The sequence below is a fragment of the Myodes glareolus genome, chromosome 7 (genome assembly GCF_982192425.1).
Source record: "Myodes glareolus chromosome 7, mMyoGla1.1, whole genome shotgun sequence".
NCBI classification, from domain to species: Eukaryota; Metazoa; Chordata; class Mammalia; order Rodentia; family Cricetidae; genus Myodes; species Myodes glareolus.
The window spans coordinates 56,129,500-56,147,477 of NC_142032.1; the positions used below are offsets into that span (position 1 = coordinate 56,129,500).

The window sequence follows — 17,978 nt, forward strand, 5'->3', positions numbered from 1 at the left end:
GTGAGACCACTGAAATAGACTGAAGAGGAAATGTTAGCTTCCCCAGAGACACTTGGAGAGACTGAAAATACAGAAAAGTGGGATCCTGGCTGTTTTTAAGGGGCAGGGAGGCTAAGATGCCTACACCTAATTCAGGACAAATATTACGAAGGAGGGAAATGACTAGTATAGGGACTTAAATCTTGCCATGAGGCACCAAAACTGGTAAAAAATGCGTCCTTTTTTGCCCCCTCAGGTTGGTGAGCCCGAAGGTCAGCCAGCGCTGTCCATGGTAACATTTTTTTGTGGCGTAAAACTTACATTCGTTCGTTTTCTCATTTCATCTTGTTTCCAAAACAACTCCAGGAAGGCCGGTATCCCCGATTGGTACCCAGTAGGAATGGCGTCGAAGCCACCTGGGCGCCTTGGGACGCCAGTCACCTAGACAGAATCAGGCATTAAGGCCGGGTCCTCCCGCTAGACCCTCGCTCGGGCTCCCGCCCTTCACCGCGGGAAGCTCCTCCCACAGAAGGCCGACGAACCGCCACTCCCCAGCGTCCAATGAAATACAGGCGGAGGCGGGACAAGTGAAACTAGTGACCAATCAAACTTGCCAAGGCGGGGCTGCGGAGGTGCCGAGCCGCGGTTTTCCCAGCCTTGAGAGAGCCCGGCGCGGGCGGCGCGCGCAAGTCCGTGTTGTGCGCGCGTCCGCCGCCCGTGCTGCTACCCCGGAGCACTCTGCCCTCGGGGTCGCGGCACCCGTCCCTTTCTGGTTTTGCTGTAGCCTAGCACACCGAGGCCCGGGAGCCGGGCTGGGGCAGGGACGGGAGCCGCGGGACAGCGCCTGGAGGTGGGTGCGAATCGGGAGGCCGGGCTGGCGGGCGGACGGGCTGGGTCGACGCCTGGGTCGGGCTATCCGACTCACCCGGGGTCAAGGAGGGGCGCGCCGGGGCGCAAAGGCCAGCTCTGGGGCTGCCTGCCCCCGACCGCTGCTCCCTGATATCCCTCCAGACTGCCTACCACCCGGGAGGAGACACTCCTCCCCTTTTTCTTGCGGTAGCCTCCTCACCCTGTCGCCCTTTGTCGCCTTGGCACCTTCACTCTCGTCCCTTCCCTTCAGGCTGGTCTATTGGCCAGCCTTACCACTCCGCCTCGCCAGCACCAGATTAGACGAGCGCCTTCAGACCCCATCCATCTGGCTTTGTCGTCTGTACCATCTCACCTGTCCACATCAACTCTGTCCATTCAGTCTGCCATCCGCCTCCACTCAACATCCTCATCACAATTCAAGCCAGGCCCTCCTCCCCATCTCCTCTCAGGGATTTCCTTCCTGGCCACCCTGAATGTCCTCTACACCTGCCTCACTCAGCCTTAGCCCCAGGCCTCGCTGTCATTGCTCCTTTGTTGTCTCTCCAGCTGTCTGTCCCCTGGTTGTCCTTAAAACAGTCCCCTGACCTCTAGGCATCCTTTTACCTCATTAATGCCAAACCCTAGCCCAGAATTCCCGCTGCCGCTGACCAGAGACAGCTCTGTTCTGGCAGTCTTTAGGATGAGGCCTAGCCTTCTCCGTCAGCCTGACCATCCCCTTTCTATCCAGCTGGTCTGACGTGTTCCCGCTGATTACTGTGGCCTCATATGTCCTGTGCTCTTCTGTCCCTTCTGCCCTCGGCCTATGGGACCTTCTCCTACTTTCTTCCCCAGCAGGTGTCCTGGCAGAGTCATGGAGCTGAGCACCAAAAAGAAACTTCACGCCCTGTCCCTGGCTGAGAAAATCCAGGTGCTGGAACTCCTGGATGAGTCCAAGATGTCCCAGTCAGAGGTGGCCCGGCGCTTCCAGGTCTCCCAGCCCCAGATCTCACGGATCTGCAAGAATAAGGAGAAGCTGCTGGCAGACTGGTGTAGTGGCACAGCCAACCATGAACGCAAGCGGAAGCGCGAATCCAAATACAGTGGGATTGATGAAGCTCTACTCTGCTGGTACCACATCGCCCGAGCCAAGGCCTGGGATGTCACAGGGCCCATGCTGCTCCATAAGGCCAAGGAGCTAGCCGATATCATGGGCCAGGATTTTGTGCCCAGCATTGGTTGGCTGGTCCGCTGGAAACGCCGCAACAATGTGGGCTTTGGGGCTCGCCAGGTCCTTGTCCCTCTGTTCCCTCCTGAACCACCTCCCCCAGGGCTTCCGTCCCAGGCCCAGCCACCACTTTCCCTTAAAGACTTCTCACCAGAAGATGTTTTTGGCTGTGCCGAAGTGCCCTTGCTGTATCGGGCAGTGCCTGGCAGAGTGTTTGCATGTGATCGTTTGCAGGTACTGCTGTGTGCCAACAGCAGAGGCACCGAAAAGCGAAGGGTATTTGTGGGTGGGCTCCAGGCTGTCCCAAGATGCTTCTTTGGGGTCAACAGTGAGGCACTACCTGCCTCTTATCACCCTGATCTAGCCATCCCCTGGTCAGAGTGGCTGGCACAGTTTGACCAGGACATGGGACAGCAGGGCCGACAGGTAGCCTTGCTACTGGCTGCCGGAGTATCAGAGGAATGGGCCAACCTTCCTGGACTCCACCACGTGCGACTCCTGCCTCTCTCAGCCTCCAGCACCACCTCTTCCCTGCCTGGCTCTGTGGTTTTGGCTTTTAAGGCCCATTACCGTCACCGTCTGCTGAGCAAACTGGCTGCCATGCGGAGTGGGAGAGAGGGCACCTCACTGGCTGAAGCGAGGGCCAGCCTCACAGTGTTAGATGCTCTGCATATGGTGGCAGCGGCTTGGGCCAAGGTGCCACCTCAGCTTATTTTGAGCAGCTTCATTCAGGAAGGACTCACTCCAGGCAAAACACTGCCATCTCTGGACAAAGACACAGAGATGTCTCTGGTCCCTAGCGGACTAAGTCAGGAGGAGTTGGCTCACTTTGTGGACCTGGAGGATGAGGACCCAGGACCTGGGGTATGCAAAGAGGAGACTGGTACTGAAGACAGTGGGAGGGAGGATGATGGCTTTGAGTCCCTGCCCACCAAAGCTGATGCCCTCAGGGCACTGTGCACCTTGAGGAGGTGGCTGGAGTGTAACAGCACCTCTCCAGAGCTCTTTGAAAAATTTTATGACTGTGAGGTGGAGGTGGAGCAGCTCTGCTGTCTGTGAGGAAGCATAGTGGCCTGCGGAATTGCCCTCTCCTGTTTCCCATGGAAACGCCTCTCCAGAGGCAGACTGGCTCTTTCCTGTGGAAATAACATGTGGAGGGTGTAGAAGGGAAGGGAGCAGAGACACAGAGTCGAAGGTCAGCATAAAAGTTATTCAAGCCCAGACCCTGGAATCTCTACAGATGGGCCTCAAGAGTGGGGATCTGGGCTATGGAGATTCTAGGCGAGTCCTGCAGGGGGTTAGTCTAGAGAGGCCAGAAGTGAGAAAGGTGGACTTCCTGACACGTGGTCCCATCCATTAACTTTTGTGTCAAAACCAAGTCTGCTTCTGGAAATAAAGCTTTTAACCAGAAAAGTCAGGGTGTGGATTTTCTTTTTTCTTTCTTTCTTTTTGAAATGGGGACTCATGTAGTCTGGGCTGACCTTGAACTTGCTGTGTAACTGAAGATACTTTGAATGTCTTCATCTGCTTGCCTCCCACTCCCAAGTGCCAAGATTATAGGGATTTACCACCATACCCTGATTTATGTGATACTGGGGATGAAGCTCAACCCAGGGTTTTGTGCATACTGAGCTAGCACTGTACCAACTGAGTCACACCCAGTTTCTCAAGGCATGGTTTACACGAGAAAAAAGTGAAATCTTCCTCTCAGGAAGACACATGGACCCTCCTCGTGGGCCACGCTTATGAGAAGGAAGGTTGATCAAGACATTTGGCCGCTCTTAACATTCCGTGTCAGATCATGTGTGGTGCGGTGGGCAGGGGCAGGCCAGGGAAATAAGGCCCGGAACAGTCATTCACTCATTTCTCATCCGTTTGCTCATTTTACCATAGTTCTTTTCAGCAGGGCCTCCTATGTGACAAGACTGCAAAGGTGACATATTTGCTAAGCAGGACCAGAAAGGCAATGACAGATTCCTGCAGAGTACTTTGGCCCCAAAGCTGAGCGAAATCCAGTAGAGGTGAGCTGGTTTTGTTGTTTGTGTATGGGTGTTGTTTTGTTTTTGAGACAGGGTCTCACTCTGTAGACCAGGCTGGCCTTAAACTCTCAGAGATCCACCTGCCTGTGCCTTTGGAGTGTTAGGATTAAAGATGTGTGCCCCCATGCCCAACCTTGTTTGTATGTATGTATGTATTTATTTATTTATTTATTTATTTATTGTGTATACAGTATTCTGTCTGTGTGTATGCCTGCAGGCCAGAAGAGGGCACCAGACCCCATTACAGATGGTTGTGAGCCACCATGTGGTTGCTGGGAATTGAACTCAGGACCTTTGCAAGAGCAGGCAATGCTCTTAACCTCTGAGCCATCTCTCCAGCCCCCTTGTTTGTTTTTTAAATGTACTTATGTATGGGGCAGGGAAAGTACAAACATGCACGCACATGCTACCATGCATGTCTGAAGACCAGAGGCCAGCTTTGTGGAGTTGGTTCTCTCCTTTCACTTTTCTACGGGTTCTGGGATTCAGACTCAGGTCTCTAGGCTTTTGTGACAAGTGCTTTTCCCTCCTGGCACATCTCATCCGCCCAGTGGTGAGTTTCGATATGTAGACTGCTGAAGAGAGAAAGGTGGGAAAGATAGCAGGCCAAAAATGGAGTGAGGGAGCACCCCTGAGCATGGATGTGTGGAAGTTGAGTGAGGGAGCACCCCTGAGCATGGATGTATGGAGGTGGAGTGAGGGAGCACCCCTGAGCATGGATATGTGGAGGTTGAGTGAGGGAGCACCCCTGAGCATGGATGTATGGAGGTGGAGTCAGGGAGCACCCCTGAGCATGGATGTATGGAGGAAAGATGTTCTGAGAGCCCCCAGTGGCCCTGTCTTAACAGTGGCTGGCCATGGGTGTTCACAGTGTGACACTCTAATGGGTCACTTAACTGAGGGCCATTTGAGGTCTAGTACTCTGACCAGGTCACTCTTTATACTGAAAACTTGTTTATATTGGCAGACACCCTGCAACTCTTATCTACTTCATGTCTAGTTTATCAGTCACTGGGGCACTAGGAGCTGGACCGTATTCTCCCTGTGAGTAGAGAGGACAGGGTGTCGTATAAGAGAACAGGATGCATATCAGTTAATTCCTTCAGTCCTGGGAATAAAACCACGACCATAAGCCCTTTTGCTTTTGACTTTTTAAAAAATGATTTGAGGGGGCTGGAGAGATGGCTCAGTGGTTAAGAGCACTGACTGCTCTTCCAAAGGTCCTGAGTTCAATTCCCAGCAACCACATGGTGGCTCACAACCATCTGTAATAAGATCTGGCGCCCTCCTCTGGCGTGTGGGCATACATGGAGGCAGAAAGTTGTATACATAATAAAGAAATCAAAAAAAAAATGATTTGAGAGGTTGCCCAGCATAGCTGGTACCTTTAATCTTAGCACTTGGGAAGCAGAGGCAGGTGGACCTTTGTGAGTTCGAGGCCAATCTAGTCTACAAAGTGAATTCCAGGACAACCAGGACTGTTACACAGATCAATCCTGTCTTGAAAATCAAAATCAGGGGTGAAGAGGTGGCTTAAAGGTTAAGAGCACTGGATGCTCTTCCAGAGGTCCTGAGTTCAATTCCCAACAACCACATGGTGGCTCACAACCATCTGTAATGAGATCCAGTGTGCAAGCATACATGCAGACAGAACATTGTGTACATAATAAGTAAGTAAATAAATAGATAAATCTTAAGAAAAACAAAAAAATTAAATTGTTAAGTTTTTTGGGTTTATTATTTTTACATTGGGTACTGTAAACAGTACCCAATAATCTAAGACCTCCAAGTATGCCATGCAACGGATGGAAAACTTCCTCAGAAAAATAACTATAAATCATAAAAAGCAATCACAAAAAAGAAAAGCCGGGCGGTGGTGGTACATGTCTTTAATCCCAACACTTGAAAGGCAGAAGCAGGTGGATCTTTGTGAGTTCAAGACCAGCCTAGTCTACAGAGTGAGTTCCAGGATAGCTAAGGCTACACAGAGAAACTCTATCTTGAAAAACTAAAATAAATAAATAAAAATCAATTACTGTGCTTTACTATGACTTCTTCAAGATCTAGGTACAAAGTGAGTGAGAAACAGCTATTACATCCTCATGTTTACCCTCGGCACAAAGACTGCTAGACCCCCACCACAACTCGTTACAGTCACCATTTAATTTCCCTTATAGTTAGTAGTGTTGAAAACATTTAAAACCCTGCACCTTTTGTCTGAACCGGACTAGCCGTGAGCTTTCCGTGCTGCTACGGAGTCCAGAATGGTGGAGTACGGGTGCGTACCACTTTGCCCAGCTCTTTTGTTTGGTGCGTTGATCGGTTGTAGTTTTGGTTCTTTGAGATAGGGTCTCACCATGTAGCTCTGGTTGGGCTGGCACTCACTATGTAAACCATGCTGTCCTCGAACTCACAGGGATCCTCTTGCCTCTGACTCCCAGATGTTGTGATTAAAGGTGCGCAACCCCTGGCCCAGCAGCTCCTTGTCCAGCTCTTGCTGGCTGTGTCTTTTTTGGGAGAAATGTCTACTCAGAGCCAGGTGTGACACCGTATCTCAAAGGAAGGAAGGAGAGAAACAGCTATATGTTTCCGTGCTCTGCTCATTTTCATCATGTTTATTAGATCTGTGGTACACTATCATGTAATTGCTTTTTCTGGACACAAGGGGGCAGGAAGAAGACGCAATGTTACCTTCTCGGAGACAGGCTCCAGGGCACAGGAGTATGGGTCGGTTCTCTGGGGCAGCCAGACCTTACTGTCTGTGAGAGAGAAGCAATTTTCCTTTCCTTTTTCCTGGTGGCTGGAGGTTTTTCTAGTCTGCTTTTTTACTGGTGGAGCCCTTTGGGGATCTTGGCTCACTTTCTGAGTCTTGGATGCAATTTTCCAACGGTCTGAGAACTCAAGGTGTAGTGTGCTGTTCCCAGGTTCTCTCTTTCCACAAGGTTCTGTGTGTTCCAGGTTGTGGAGTCAGCACTCACCCCAGGAGGCAGCCCTAACCCCACATCATGGTCTCACAGCCTCTATTTCTGGGATCGTGGGAAGTTTCTTCATTCTTTGATCAGTTAGCAAGGCTTTCAGCTGTTTGTAATAATTATCTGGACTCTTGTTGCTTATAGAAGACAGCACTGTTAGAATACTGGTCTTTCAGAGGGGGAATTAGGAAAACCAATTTTTGTTCATTAATTCATTCACTCATTTTGTTAAAACTTTTTTTTTTTTCTGAGACAGGGTCTCTTACCTAGCCAAGGACAACCTTGCCTCTACCTACCTAGTGCTAGGATTACAGGTATAAAGTCACCATGCCCAATGTATGTGATACTGGCAACCAATCCAGGGCTTTTATGTGCACGCAAGCACTCTATCAAATGAACTGCATCCCTAGACTCTCAAAACCATCTCATGGACAACCCTCTTTGCAGCTCTAGTTTTGATGACAAGCAATTAGGGGCGGAGTCTCTGCTCCATGGAGTTCATAGGCTAGAGAGACAGATACAATCAGAATCACAGAAAAGACACTCGGAGGTGAACATGTAATTACAGACCAAAGAAAGCAGTGACGTGAGAAACATGTCCAGTGGTCCTCGCCCACACCTGCAGATTATCTGAGAACTTAGTGAAGTATATATCCTCTTACCCTCTAAGAACCTTCCGAGTCAGAAACTGAAGTTAGACTCCACAAGCTGTACTTGAACAAACCCTGCAGGCACTTCTGAACCATCCCACAGCCCAAGGAAACTAAAAGATGTCTCAAAGGAGCCTAGAGCTGAAATATGAAGGGGAGGTACACCCTCAGTGAGAAGAACATGTGCAAATGTCTTGTGGTGGGAGAGGGCCAGATGTGTTTAGCAGAAGTAGGTTAAGACATTCATCAAGAACAAATGTCGGCTGGGCAGTGGTGGCACGTGCCTTTAATCCCAGCACTTGGGAGGCAGAGGCAGATAGATATCTGAGTCTGAGTGAGTTCCAGGACAGTCAGGACTGTTACACAGAGAAACCCTGTCTTGAGGTGGGGGAGCAAATAGGGCTTTCCCTACTGGGGACTCTCTGAGTCATGAGAAGTCATGAAAGAGTAAACTGACTATTCTATTTATTTATGCCTTTTGAGACACAATAGTCCTGCTGTTCTGGAACTTGCTTTGTTGACCAGTCTGATTTTGAACTGGAAGATCTGCCTGCCTCTGCTTCCCGAGTGCTGAAATTAAAGGCGTGCACCACCATTGTCAAGCTCTTGTCCAGTTTTTTTGTGTTTTCAGTTTGTTTGTTTGTTTGAGACAGGGTTTCTCAGTGGCTATGGAGCCAGTCCTGGAATTCGCTCTGTAGACCAGGCTGGCCTCAAACCCAGAGATCCACGTGCCTCTGCCTCCTGAGTGCTGGAATTAAAGCATGTGCCACCACCATCCGGCTCATCCAGTTTTTTTTTAATATTTTCGTTACTATTTTATGTGCATGGGTGTTTTGCCCCCAAGTATGGATATGTACCATGTACATGCAATGCCCACAGAAGCCAGAAAAGGGCACTGGTTCCTGCAGACCTGGATTTAACAAATGGTTGTGAGCTGCCCTGTGGGTGCTGGGAGTTGAATCTGGGTTCTCTGGAAGAGCAGCCAGTGATCTTAATCACTAAGTCATCTCTCCTTCCCCTCAGACAGATTAAAAATCTAATTTAACAATTGAGGTGGATAAGAAGATGAATGTAAGATATGGGCCAGGCAGAGACAGCCTAGAGAGGAGCCATGGACAGACATGTATGTAGTGGGAGCAGAGATGGGAGGGGATCATCAGCATGTCAGCAAATGAAACTTTATTGATGTATCTGTTTAAGAGACAGAAATACAACCTTACCACAAGATTCTCCCAGAAGAATGACTCAGGAGCAAGACAACTAACTGTGAAGCCCTGAACACAAGAGTTGTGGTTGAGGTAGGAGGGTTGGGGTTCTTGGGTACCCCACCGTCAGGGCTGAAAGGACCCTAGAGACAGCTCTGCCTGGGTCTCAGAGGAGAGTAGGCCACTGGAGGGACAATAACTACACCCCACTGAGCACTCCTGGGACATAAGGGACCACAGCAGGAAGTGATCAAGAGAGAGGACCACCTAGTGGGCCAGGACAGCCAGGAGCTAGAGACCTGGGTTTCCTGAAGATGATGGAAACACTGAAGGCTTCTGGACACGAGGAGGCAAAGGTCATTCTCCTGTCCGGGTTTGAACCCCTGACTGGGTGGCACCAAGACAGTGACTGGTCCCTGAGAGCTCCTTCAGAGGGGCAGTTGTGACATGGTGGCCCGGCTGATTTGTATGTGGCTTGTGCCTCTGCTTTCTGGAAAGAGGTGGGCTGGAGATAGGTGTGTCTTGGAGTCCGTACATGGCCAGCTTCATTGGTTTTTTGTAAGTTGACTCCTTAACTCTGGGTGATGCATGTCACCTCCTGCTTTTGAACCTGCTAGCTGGGTTCGTTAGCTTGATTTTCCAAGTTGCTATCTATCCGCCATGCTCCTGTTGTAGAATTGCTGGCACAGCCTAGCCAGGCTCATCTCCACAAGCTCAGCAGATATTCATAGCTAAGGAAGGTAGCAGCGTTGACAGGAAAAGCACGGGCACTATTGAGGGTCATGCCTTTGAAAAAGACCCCTATTCCTTCCTGCCGGAAGCTGCTTGCCATGCAGTGCAGCATCCCCCGGTATTTTCTCCCCTTCAGCCCGTCCATCTGCATCCTGGACTTGATCACATCAAAAGGCGTGGCTGTGATCCAGGAGGCTATGCCGGCAAAGCCACCAGCCACCAATACTGTGGTTGAGCCTGGAGCAGAGGAAGCCAGGGTGGAGTCAGACTAGAACAGAGCATCTCCCCAGCCTTTAGTTCCCTCCCTAGCCTGCTTTAGCCCCACCCCACCACACTTACTGGGATTCTGGCCTTCTGGTGTATACTGGCGACATAGCCCTTCATAGGTGACAAAGTACATCCCCAACGTAGGGGTGTCCCTCAGTACCAGGGCCCAGGATCCTCTGAACAGTCCCTGGGGTCCCTCTTCTCTCAAGATGGAGGCTGCACAGTGCACGGGCCCCCGGTATCGGGGTTCAGAGCTCCCTATCTTCATCCTCGGCTCTGTCTGGTTTTGTAGCCGGACTTTGATGAGGTCAAAAGGAGCCAGGCAGTAGGCCTGTGAAGAAAGACATGAAGGGGATTGGGTGGAGTTTAAGCTTGGGAAAATCTGCTTATAATCACAATAGGACAGAGGTTTCTGCCGCCAGCTCCTAGCCTCCCACGTACATGGCTGGGTTTGGCCAAGTATCTAGCTGCTTTTGAGAACAGACTGCCTTATTATCAGGCCTGATAGGCTCCGCACTGGCCCCTCCTCCTAAGATAGCAGGCACAGGTGCCCAAGGACAAGTGGGAGTGGGCTCCTGGGCTCCCTGATTCCAGGAAGGAGCCCATGTTTGTGGTGGCTGGGGCTCCATGAGGGTTCATTCTGTAAGTGAAACAGTGAGGAGCTGATGCTGCAGGTGAGGGTCACCTCGTTGGCATTTTTCTAAAACAGACCCAGCATCAGAGTCTCCCCCATCTTCCATAGCACACCTAAGGCCCCAAAGCAGCCCTCCCTGCCTCAGACCAAAAAGGCCCTAGAGCCCTTAGCCAGGACACAGACCTGGGGTAGATTGGACTAGGCTGGGAAGATGTGGAGAGGAAGAGGTCACCATACTGACGAGGTATCAGGGCTGTAGCTGTTACGCAGCTAGCTGGCCAGGGTGACACATGCCTTCAACCTCAGCATTTCAGGAAGCAGAGGCAGAGGCAGGCAGATCTCTGTAAGCTAAAGACCAGCCTGGTCTACAGAGTAAATTCCAGGCCAGCAAGAGCAACATAGTGAGATCCTGTCTCCAGATAAAGCAAGAGAAGCTACTGAAGCTCAGGGAAGGTTCTAGCTGGCTGTGCTGGGCTCATACCTGTGACCCCAGAGGCTTCAGTAAGGACTACAAGAGTTCAAGGCTAGCCTGGTCTGCATAGTGAGTTCCAGGTCGGTGTGGGCTACAGCAGGATGAAACTTTGTCAGTAAACGAGTCATGGGGCTGGAGAGATGGGGACTCAACAGTTAAAAGCACTGGTTACTCCTCCAGAGGATGTAGAGTCAGTTTCCAGAACCCACATGTGACTCTGTGTAACCATCTGTAACTCCAGCTGCAGGGGATCCAACACTGCTCGGTAGGCACCAGGGATGTACATGGTACACAGCCATGCACGCACAGCCGCGCACGCACAGCCGCGCACGCACAGCCGCGCACGCACAGCCGCGCACGCACAGCCGCGCACGCACAGCCGCGCACGCACAGCCGCGCACGCACAGCCGCGCACGCACAGCCGCGCACGCACAGCCGCGCACGCACAGCCGCGCACGCACAGCCATGCACGCGGGTAAGAACATCCATACACATAAAATAAGAGATTTAAAAACATTCATTAAAAAACCAAATAACCAGTGCTGGAGAGGTGACTCAGTGGGTAAGAGTATATTCTGTCTGCCCAGAGGACCTGAGTCTGCATCCCAGCACCCATATAGGATAGCCCATAATTGCCTGTAACTCCAGCTCCAGGGAATCATATACCTTCAGCTTCCACTGGCAGAATTTAAGTTTGATTTTAGGACTAAAAAAGTCTTTTTTTAAAAAATCAAAGAACATGCCGGGTGGTGGTGGTGCACGCCTTTAATCCCAGCACTTGGGAGGCAGAGGCAGGCGGATCTCTGTGAGTTCGAGGTCAGCCTGGTCTACGAGAGCTAGCTCGAGGACAGGCTCCAAAAGCTACAGAGAAACTCTGTCGAAAAAGCCAAAAAAATAAAATAAAATAAACCAAAGAACACTGTTTGCGGTGTCATGGATGTGAGGCGGGGTCCTGGCGGGAGCCGACCTGCCACTGCTGTGTGTTTGCTGCCGTCTGGCTAGAAGCACATGAGCTCCGTGTTCAGCCTAGATCTGATTGGTAGTAGAGAGGCTAGTGGTGGACTTTAGCAGGGACGGGGCACACTGCACGCTTCTGCCTCTGTGGAAGGTGGAGGCCCTTTGTAAGCTGGGGCTGATGCTCCTTCCCGGAGCCTGTCAACAGGGCTGAGCCGAGACCTCAGCAGGGTGGGCTCCTAAACTGGAGCTCCAGAGCCTACGCAGGGACTCTTGTGGGGTGTGACCCATGGAACCTAAAGGGTTATTAGCCAGGCGGCTTCAACCAGGCCACAAGCAGTGTTTGTGCCCCTTCCTCCCGCTTTCTCACTGGTACATAACTGGCTTCGAAACCCGGTTGACAGATGTCCCAGGAAACCCTGGCTTCTAGCAGGTTTCTAGACCAAGTCACCACTTACGGTCCTAACAGTCCCTGGCTCTGCTTTTCAGAGAGATGAGGAGAAAGTGATTGAGAAGTGGAGCCTGACTGGGCCTAAGTCAGGCCACTTTACCGAGGGGCTTTGGTCTTGTACTATTTTTGAGGGGTACAGAAATATGTGGGCACATATCTGTATAATAAGGAACATAAAGCCTTGTTTGGTGGCATGTAACTCTAATTCCTGAGTTTGGGGGAGAGGCTAGAGGACTGTTATAAATTGGAGGATAGTTTAATCTACACAGTGAATTACAGGCCCACTAGGGCTACATAACAAGACCCTGTTTCAAGAACACTAAACTAGAGGGGGTTGAGAGATGGTTCAGTGGTTAAGAAAACTCACTGCTCTTGCAGTGGGTGTAGGGCTCAGTTCCTAGCACCCACATGGTAGCTCACAACCATCTGTAGTTACTTTTGTTCAAGGAGATTCAACACCTTCTGTAGGCCTCTGCAGGTGCTGCACACACATGGTGCTCATATATATATGTAAGCAAAGCATTCATACACATAAAATTTTTAAAAATTAAAAATTAAAAAAATAAAAAGATGGTCGGGTGGTGGTGGCACACACCTTTAATTTCAGCACCTGGGAGGCAGAGGCAGGTGGATCTCAGTGAGTTCGAGGCCAGCCTGGTCTACAAAGTGAGTTCCCAAACAGCTATGACTATTACACAGAGAAACCCTGTCTTGAAAAACCAAACCAAACAAATAAACAATAAAAAGATGAAGCCAGGGGTAGGGATAGTGCTTGCCTTTAATCCCAGCACTCGGGAGGCAGAGGCAGGCGAATCTCTGAGTTTGAGGCCAGCCTGGTCTCTGTACAGAGCGAGTACCAGGACAGCCAGGGCTGTTTGTTACTTAGAGAAACCCTGTCTCAAAACAAAAACAAAACAAGACCCACAAATAAACAAACAAGTAAAAGGAGGCGGGAGAGGAGGGAGAAGAGAAGCCAGACGTCTCTGGGGTCTCTTTAATCATTAACCACTGCAGTGCACACCCTGACTTTGTCCTCTGATCTTGCTCTCTGCCCCATGAAGTATCAGTGACATCAGGGCAGGTACCCATTAGAAGGTTACCTAGGAGCCCATCTGGGGTGTAGGCTTGAACTGGCACCTGCCCCTTTGTCCCTTTCTGCTCAGACACTCCCTTTAGCTCAGGTCCCCTCTAGGGCCTGGAAGCTCTTTTAGTCTCCACCACACCCCACAGAAGCCTGCCACCACAGTGCTAAGAACAAAGACCAAAACAGATGATGGGGGTGACACTCAGTGATTGGCTGAGGTCTGTGACCTGTAGCTTCAGGCCAGGCTCAGAGATTATGACTATCTTTGTGCTGCAGGCCAAAGCCTTGCTGAGCAGGTAGAATGGACTAGAACCACTTTATGATTACTTCAAGGGTAAAACTCAGCTCTGCTGGTGAAAGACAATTCCCCGGTGTCAAAGGTCACCATGCTGCATAGTCTCCCCACAACTCTAGGGCTAGGAGACCCTTCTGAAGGTAGACAAGCCTGAGAGAAGGCATTGGTCGTCGCTTCTGCCTAGCATCTTTGCACTGCCTACCCCCAGCTCTCTCTGCTTTTTGTCCCCCTGGTCTCTGTGACCTTCCACTTCCAAGCCTGCAGGCTGGCAAGGCACAACATGGCTAGGTCAATTAGGACAGTGGCTACAAGTACCCCTTAGGAAGGCCTCATCAGGCACTGCTGGGAGTCCCAGGTGTGTGTGTGTATGTGTGTGTGTGTGTGTGTGTGTGTGTGTAAGGCTCAGATCCATCACTGTGCCGCCTGAACGTATGTACTCATACATGACCCTCTCACCTGCAGGAGACCCCCAGTACAGCCTGCTATGAAGATGTTGGTGTAGCTGGGTGGCTGGGCCCGCCGCTCCTGGTGGGAGGTAGCTGTGAGTGCCAGCAGGGTGTTGCTGTACACGCCAAACAGGACGGAGTTGACCAGGGCTACACTGGCAATGGGGAAGCTCATTCCTTTGAAGAAGCCCAGGACCTGCAGAGCAATATGATTGCACCGTAAGAGGCATGGTGGGCCTCCCTTGTCCCACTTCCAGTTCTGGCCAGGCCTCTGCTATCTGTACATCACTTCAGCCCAAGTCCTGTGCCAGGCAGACAGAGCAGGTGAAGGAGGCTGTGAGGACCTCACTCTGCTTTTGAGATGCTAAGTGGCTGCCAGGCAGGAAACAGTCACCACGTGCCCAGATGACTCCCGCCCTGAAGAAGTAGGCTACCTACGGACTCATGGCGGTAAGTCTTGAGTATGCAGTCCACGATGCCCCGGTATGTGTTCTGGGTCTGTAAGCGCACCTGGATGGAAAGTACTGGGTTTGTGAGGAAATGGGCAAGCCAGGGCTGCTCCCGCAGTGGCAGCCAGGTCACCCACGCAGTAGACGCTGGCAGACACACAAGTGAGCCAACCCAATTAGCTGGGCTCTTACCCAGGTTCCCGCCAGACCATCGGTTCCCTTGGTACCTCCACTACACTTACCTTTATAGTGTCAAACGGGTGCCCCAGGACCAGGCCCACGGCTCCTGCGGTGACAAGAAGGTGCAGGTGCTGTGAATACTCAGCCTTAATGGGGGGGGGGGGGGCTCGGTCCTGCCCAACTTAATGTGCCAGATTTTGTTGACTCCCCACTGGAGCCCTAATCTGTTGGGAGGAGTGGATGGAGGGTGGGCTGTGGGGGAGGGAGGAGGCAGGAGGAGGGTGTTAGAGGGGCCGGAGCGAGGGAAAACCGTGGCTGGGATGTAAAATGAAAAGAAGGTGCTGTGAGTAAGGACTCTGTGCCAAATCTAAGAAGCAAGTCTCTACTGGAGGAAAGAGGGATCAGGTAGGAGCAGGAAGGCCGGGTATGCTCAGACCAGACACCCACAACCACATTCTTGGGGCTCCACTAAGATTCCGGCTGCCCTGCCCTACCCCACCCCACCCCACCACACCTGGTATTGGGCCACAAAAGAGCTGGGGAATAAGTGGCAGATCCTTGACCTCACCTGAGGCCCACGCACACACAATAGGGAAGAAGCACCTGTAATACTGTCCTCTAGGTTGCGACCCCTTTGGGGTAACATATCAGACATTTACATTACATTCATAACAGTAACAGAATTACGGTTATGAAGTAGCAATAATAATAATTTTAAGGTTGGGGGCCACCATGACACGAGGAGCTGTATTGCAGGGTCGGAGCATGAGGGAGGTTGAGAACCACTGCCCTAGAGGAATGGCTACCATTCCCAACTGTGTGAGCTGTACTCTGCCTTCCTCTCAGAGTTCTGTGGCCTTGGATGAGAACAGGCTCTGCTGGCCCCTTCCTCTGGCCTTCTACCTGTCTTACCAGTGCAGAGCGTTGGGGAGGGGGGTGTTAGAGTCCTGCCGGGCCCAGGGGAGAAAGCCACCCACTATCTAGTCCTATCTAGTCTTATTCTACACACACACACACACACACACACACACACACACACACAATACTGTTTCTGGGGCCTGGGGTGCAGCACCAGGAGCACATCCATGGTGTCCTTTCTCAAGGCGCAGGAGTGCCACCCATTGCCAGGTGGGGCAGATTTCCTAAGGGGAAGTCAGGACAGCCGGTGAGATCAAAGGTGAATGTGTTCTGGGTCCCTTACACTGGTCTGGGAGAAGGGGCTTGGGTGAGGTTCCCTGGTTGTTAGTGGTCTCTACAGCATGGCCTTGGGATGCAGAAGCAGTCTCTCCTTGTCTTCTTTCCCCTCTGCTTCCTTGGCTATTCCCAGAAGGCTCTGGGAACTCCAGAGGGAACAAGTCCTTTCGACAACCCTTCCTCCCACAGCCCACCCTTAAGGGAGAGACAATAGAAAGAAGAAAAAGGTCTCACCGGAGATCCAGCCAGCCACAAACTCCTCCACAGGCATTGTATAGGCTCGGGTGGGAACTGGTGCTCCGGACCGGGCGCAGAGAAGCAGAGAAGACTGTTGCAAGTGAAATCCCCACCCCCTTTCCGAACCCGATAACCTCCCACTAATGTTTAACCCTGGCTGGAGGGTGAGAAGTGGCCCAGTGCCCAGACCTCAGACAACCATTAGCAAGAGGGAGCCAACTTCAGTGACCCTGAGCCTGGAAGAGACCAGCCAAGTATGGAATCTCTAGGGCCAGGTTGACAGATCCAGCAAGCCTGAGTCCTGTCCCTGGACAGCGACAACCTTGCTGTGTGACCGAGGATGGCAACTGAGGCCTAGCTTGGTGAGCCTCTGCAAGGCTGCCTTATTGAGCAAGGAGCAAGGCCCTGCCTGACCAGCCTATCCAGAACAAATTCTCATTCATCCCCTAGGAGCGCAAGCCTCACCTACCCTAACAAGCTCTGAGGCTATGTGAAGTCAGAAAGTGGCCACCAGGTGGCAGTCCCAGGCTACAGTGGCCTGCGGCAGCGGCCGGAGCCTAGGGCAAGATGAGAACAATTCGAAAAAGAGAGGCCCCTGCCCCCAGAAGTGACTCACCAGGCCCTGAAGCCTGTTTGTCCGCTCTCTCCAGAGTTGTTTACAACCGTGAGTCAGAACCGCAGCCTCCTCTACCCCAGGGGGAAGAACAATGGGCTTTTGACTGGCAAAGACCAGAGCTATACTGCGTCAAAACCAAAATTCTGCTCTCCTACCCTCTGGCCCCTGCCTCCAGGTGATGGGACAGGGAGGCCCTCACTAGATGCCAGAGGCTAGATTTTTTTTTTTTAAGCTTCCTTGCCTCTAAATTGCGACAAATTTCCTTTCTTTAAAAATTAAAAAGAAAGTGGCTAAATCTCTTCTGTGCTGTCCCGAGCCCTCACAGTACCGCCCTTCTCTGACCTCATGTCCTGCTTCCTGCTTTGCTGAACAGGCTCTCAGCCTCGAGGCCCTAAAGCCGACTTGGCTTCGTCTTCCTGGACATCCTCTCTCTGGACTTCTTTAAGCTGGGGCTGAAACATCACCTTCTCAGGAGCACCCCCAGTCATCTCGTGGACAATTGAAATCGCCCCGAAGTCTGCACCCCTCTCTCCCAGCGTCTTCCGCGCCTTTCTCCTGGTGCTTGTCATGGACCTGTTACATGCACTTGCAGGTTGTCCGTGTAGTCAAGGACCTGTGGCGGCTTTATCCACTTACATGCTTAATGGCTTAGAGAGTGTGGCACAGAATAACACGATAAATGCTATTGAGTGATGGATGGACGAGTGGTGGCCACGGGCAGCGAAGTGGACAGAGACTGTGATGCTGTACGCATGGAGTTTCGAGGCGTAAAGAACAACAAAATGACATCATTTGCAAGAACTAGAGATCATCATGAGAAACAAAACAAGCCAACCGCAGAGACCATTGTCACGGTTTCCTTCATGTGCAGAATCTAAAATTAAAAATAACTAGACAAGCCGGGCAGTGGTGGTGTACGCCTTTAATCCCAGCTCTGGGAGGCAAAGGCAGACAGATCTCTGTGAGTTCAAGGCCATCCTGGTTTACAGAGTGAGTTCCAGGACAGCCAGGGCAACACAGAGAAACCCTGTTTCAAAAAACAAAACAA

At 51.4% G+C, this 17,978-nt stretch overlaps 2 protein-coding genes across 3 annotated transcripts; one reads left to right on the forward strand and one right to left on the reverse strand.

Annotated features, from left to right (window-relative positions):
- Window positions 1-406: 406 nt before the first annotated feature.
- On the forward strand, window positions 407-3,466 carry Tigd3 (tigger transposable element derived 3). Its single transcript, XM_048458467.3, has 2 exons — window positions 407-829; window positions 1,684-3,466. Exon 2 carries the CDS (start codon window positions 1,700-1,702, stop codon window positions 3,110-3,112), a length of 1,413 nt encoding a protein of 470 aa, XP_048314424.1. The 5' UTR covers window positions 407-829; window positions 1,684-1,699; the 3' UTR covers window positions 3,113-3,466.
- Window positions 3,467-8,876: 5,410 nt separating this feature from the next.
- On the reverse strand, window positions 8,877-17,266 carry Slc25a45 (solute carrier family 25 member 45). 2 transcript variants are annotated; one of them, XM_048458373.3, is made up of 6 exons: window positions 16,312-17,264; window positions 14,946-14,989; window positions 14,693-14,764; window positions 14,265-14,450; window positions 9,991-10,249; window positions 8,877-9,888 (listed from the first exon to the last, which is right to left on the reverse strand). In XM_048458373.3, the coding sequence occupies exons 1-6, from the start codon at window positions 16,346-16,348 to the stop codon at window positions 9,620-9,622; spliced, it is 867 nt and encodes a 288-aa protein (XP_048314330.3). In that variant the 5' UTR covers window positions 16,349-17,264; the 3' UTR covers window positions 8,877-9,619. The 2 variants fall into 2 exon arrangements, with proteins under 2 accessions (XP_048314330.3, XP_048314331.3); XM_048458374.3 differs by lacking the exon at window positions 14,693-14,764 and having other exon boundaries at window positions 16,312-17,266.
- Between the last annotated feature and the right edge of the window lie 712 nt (window positions 17,267-17,978).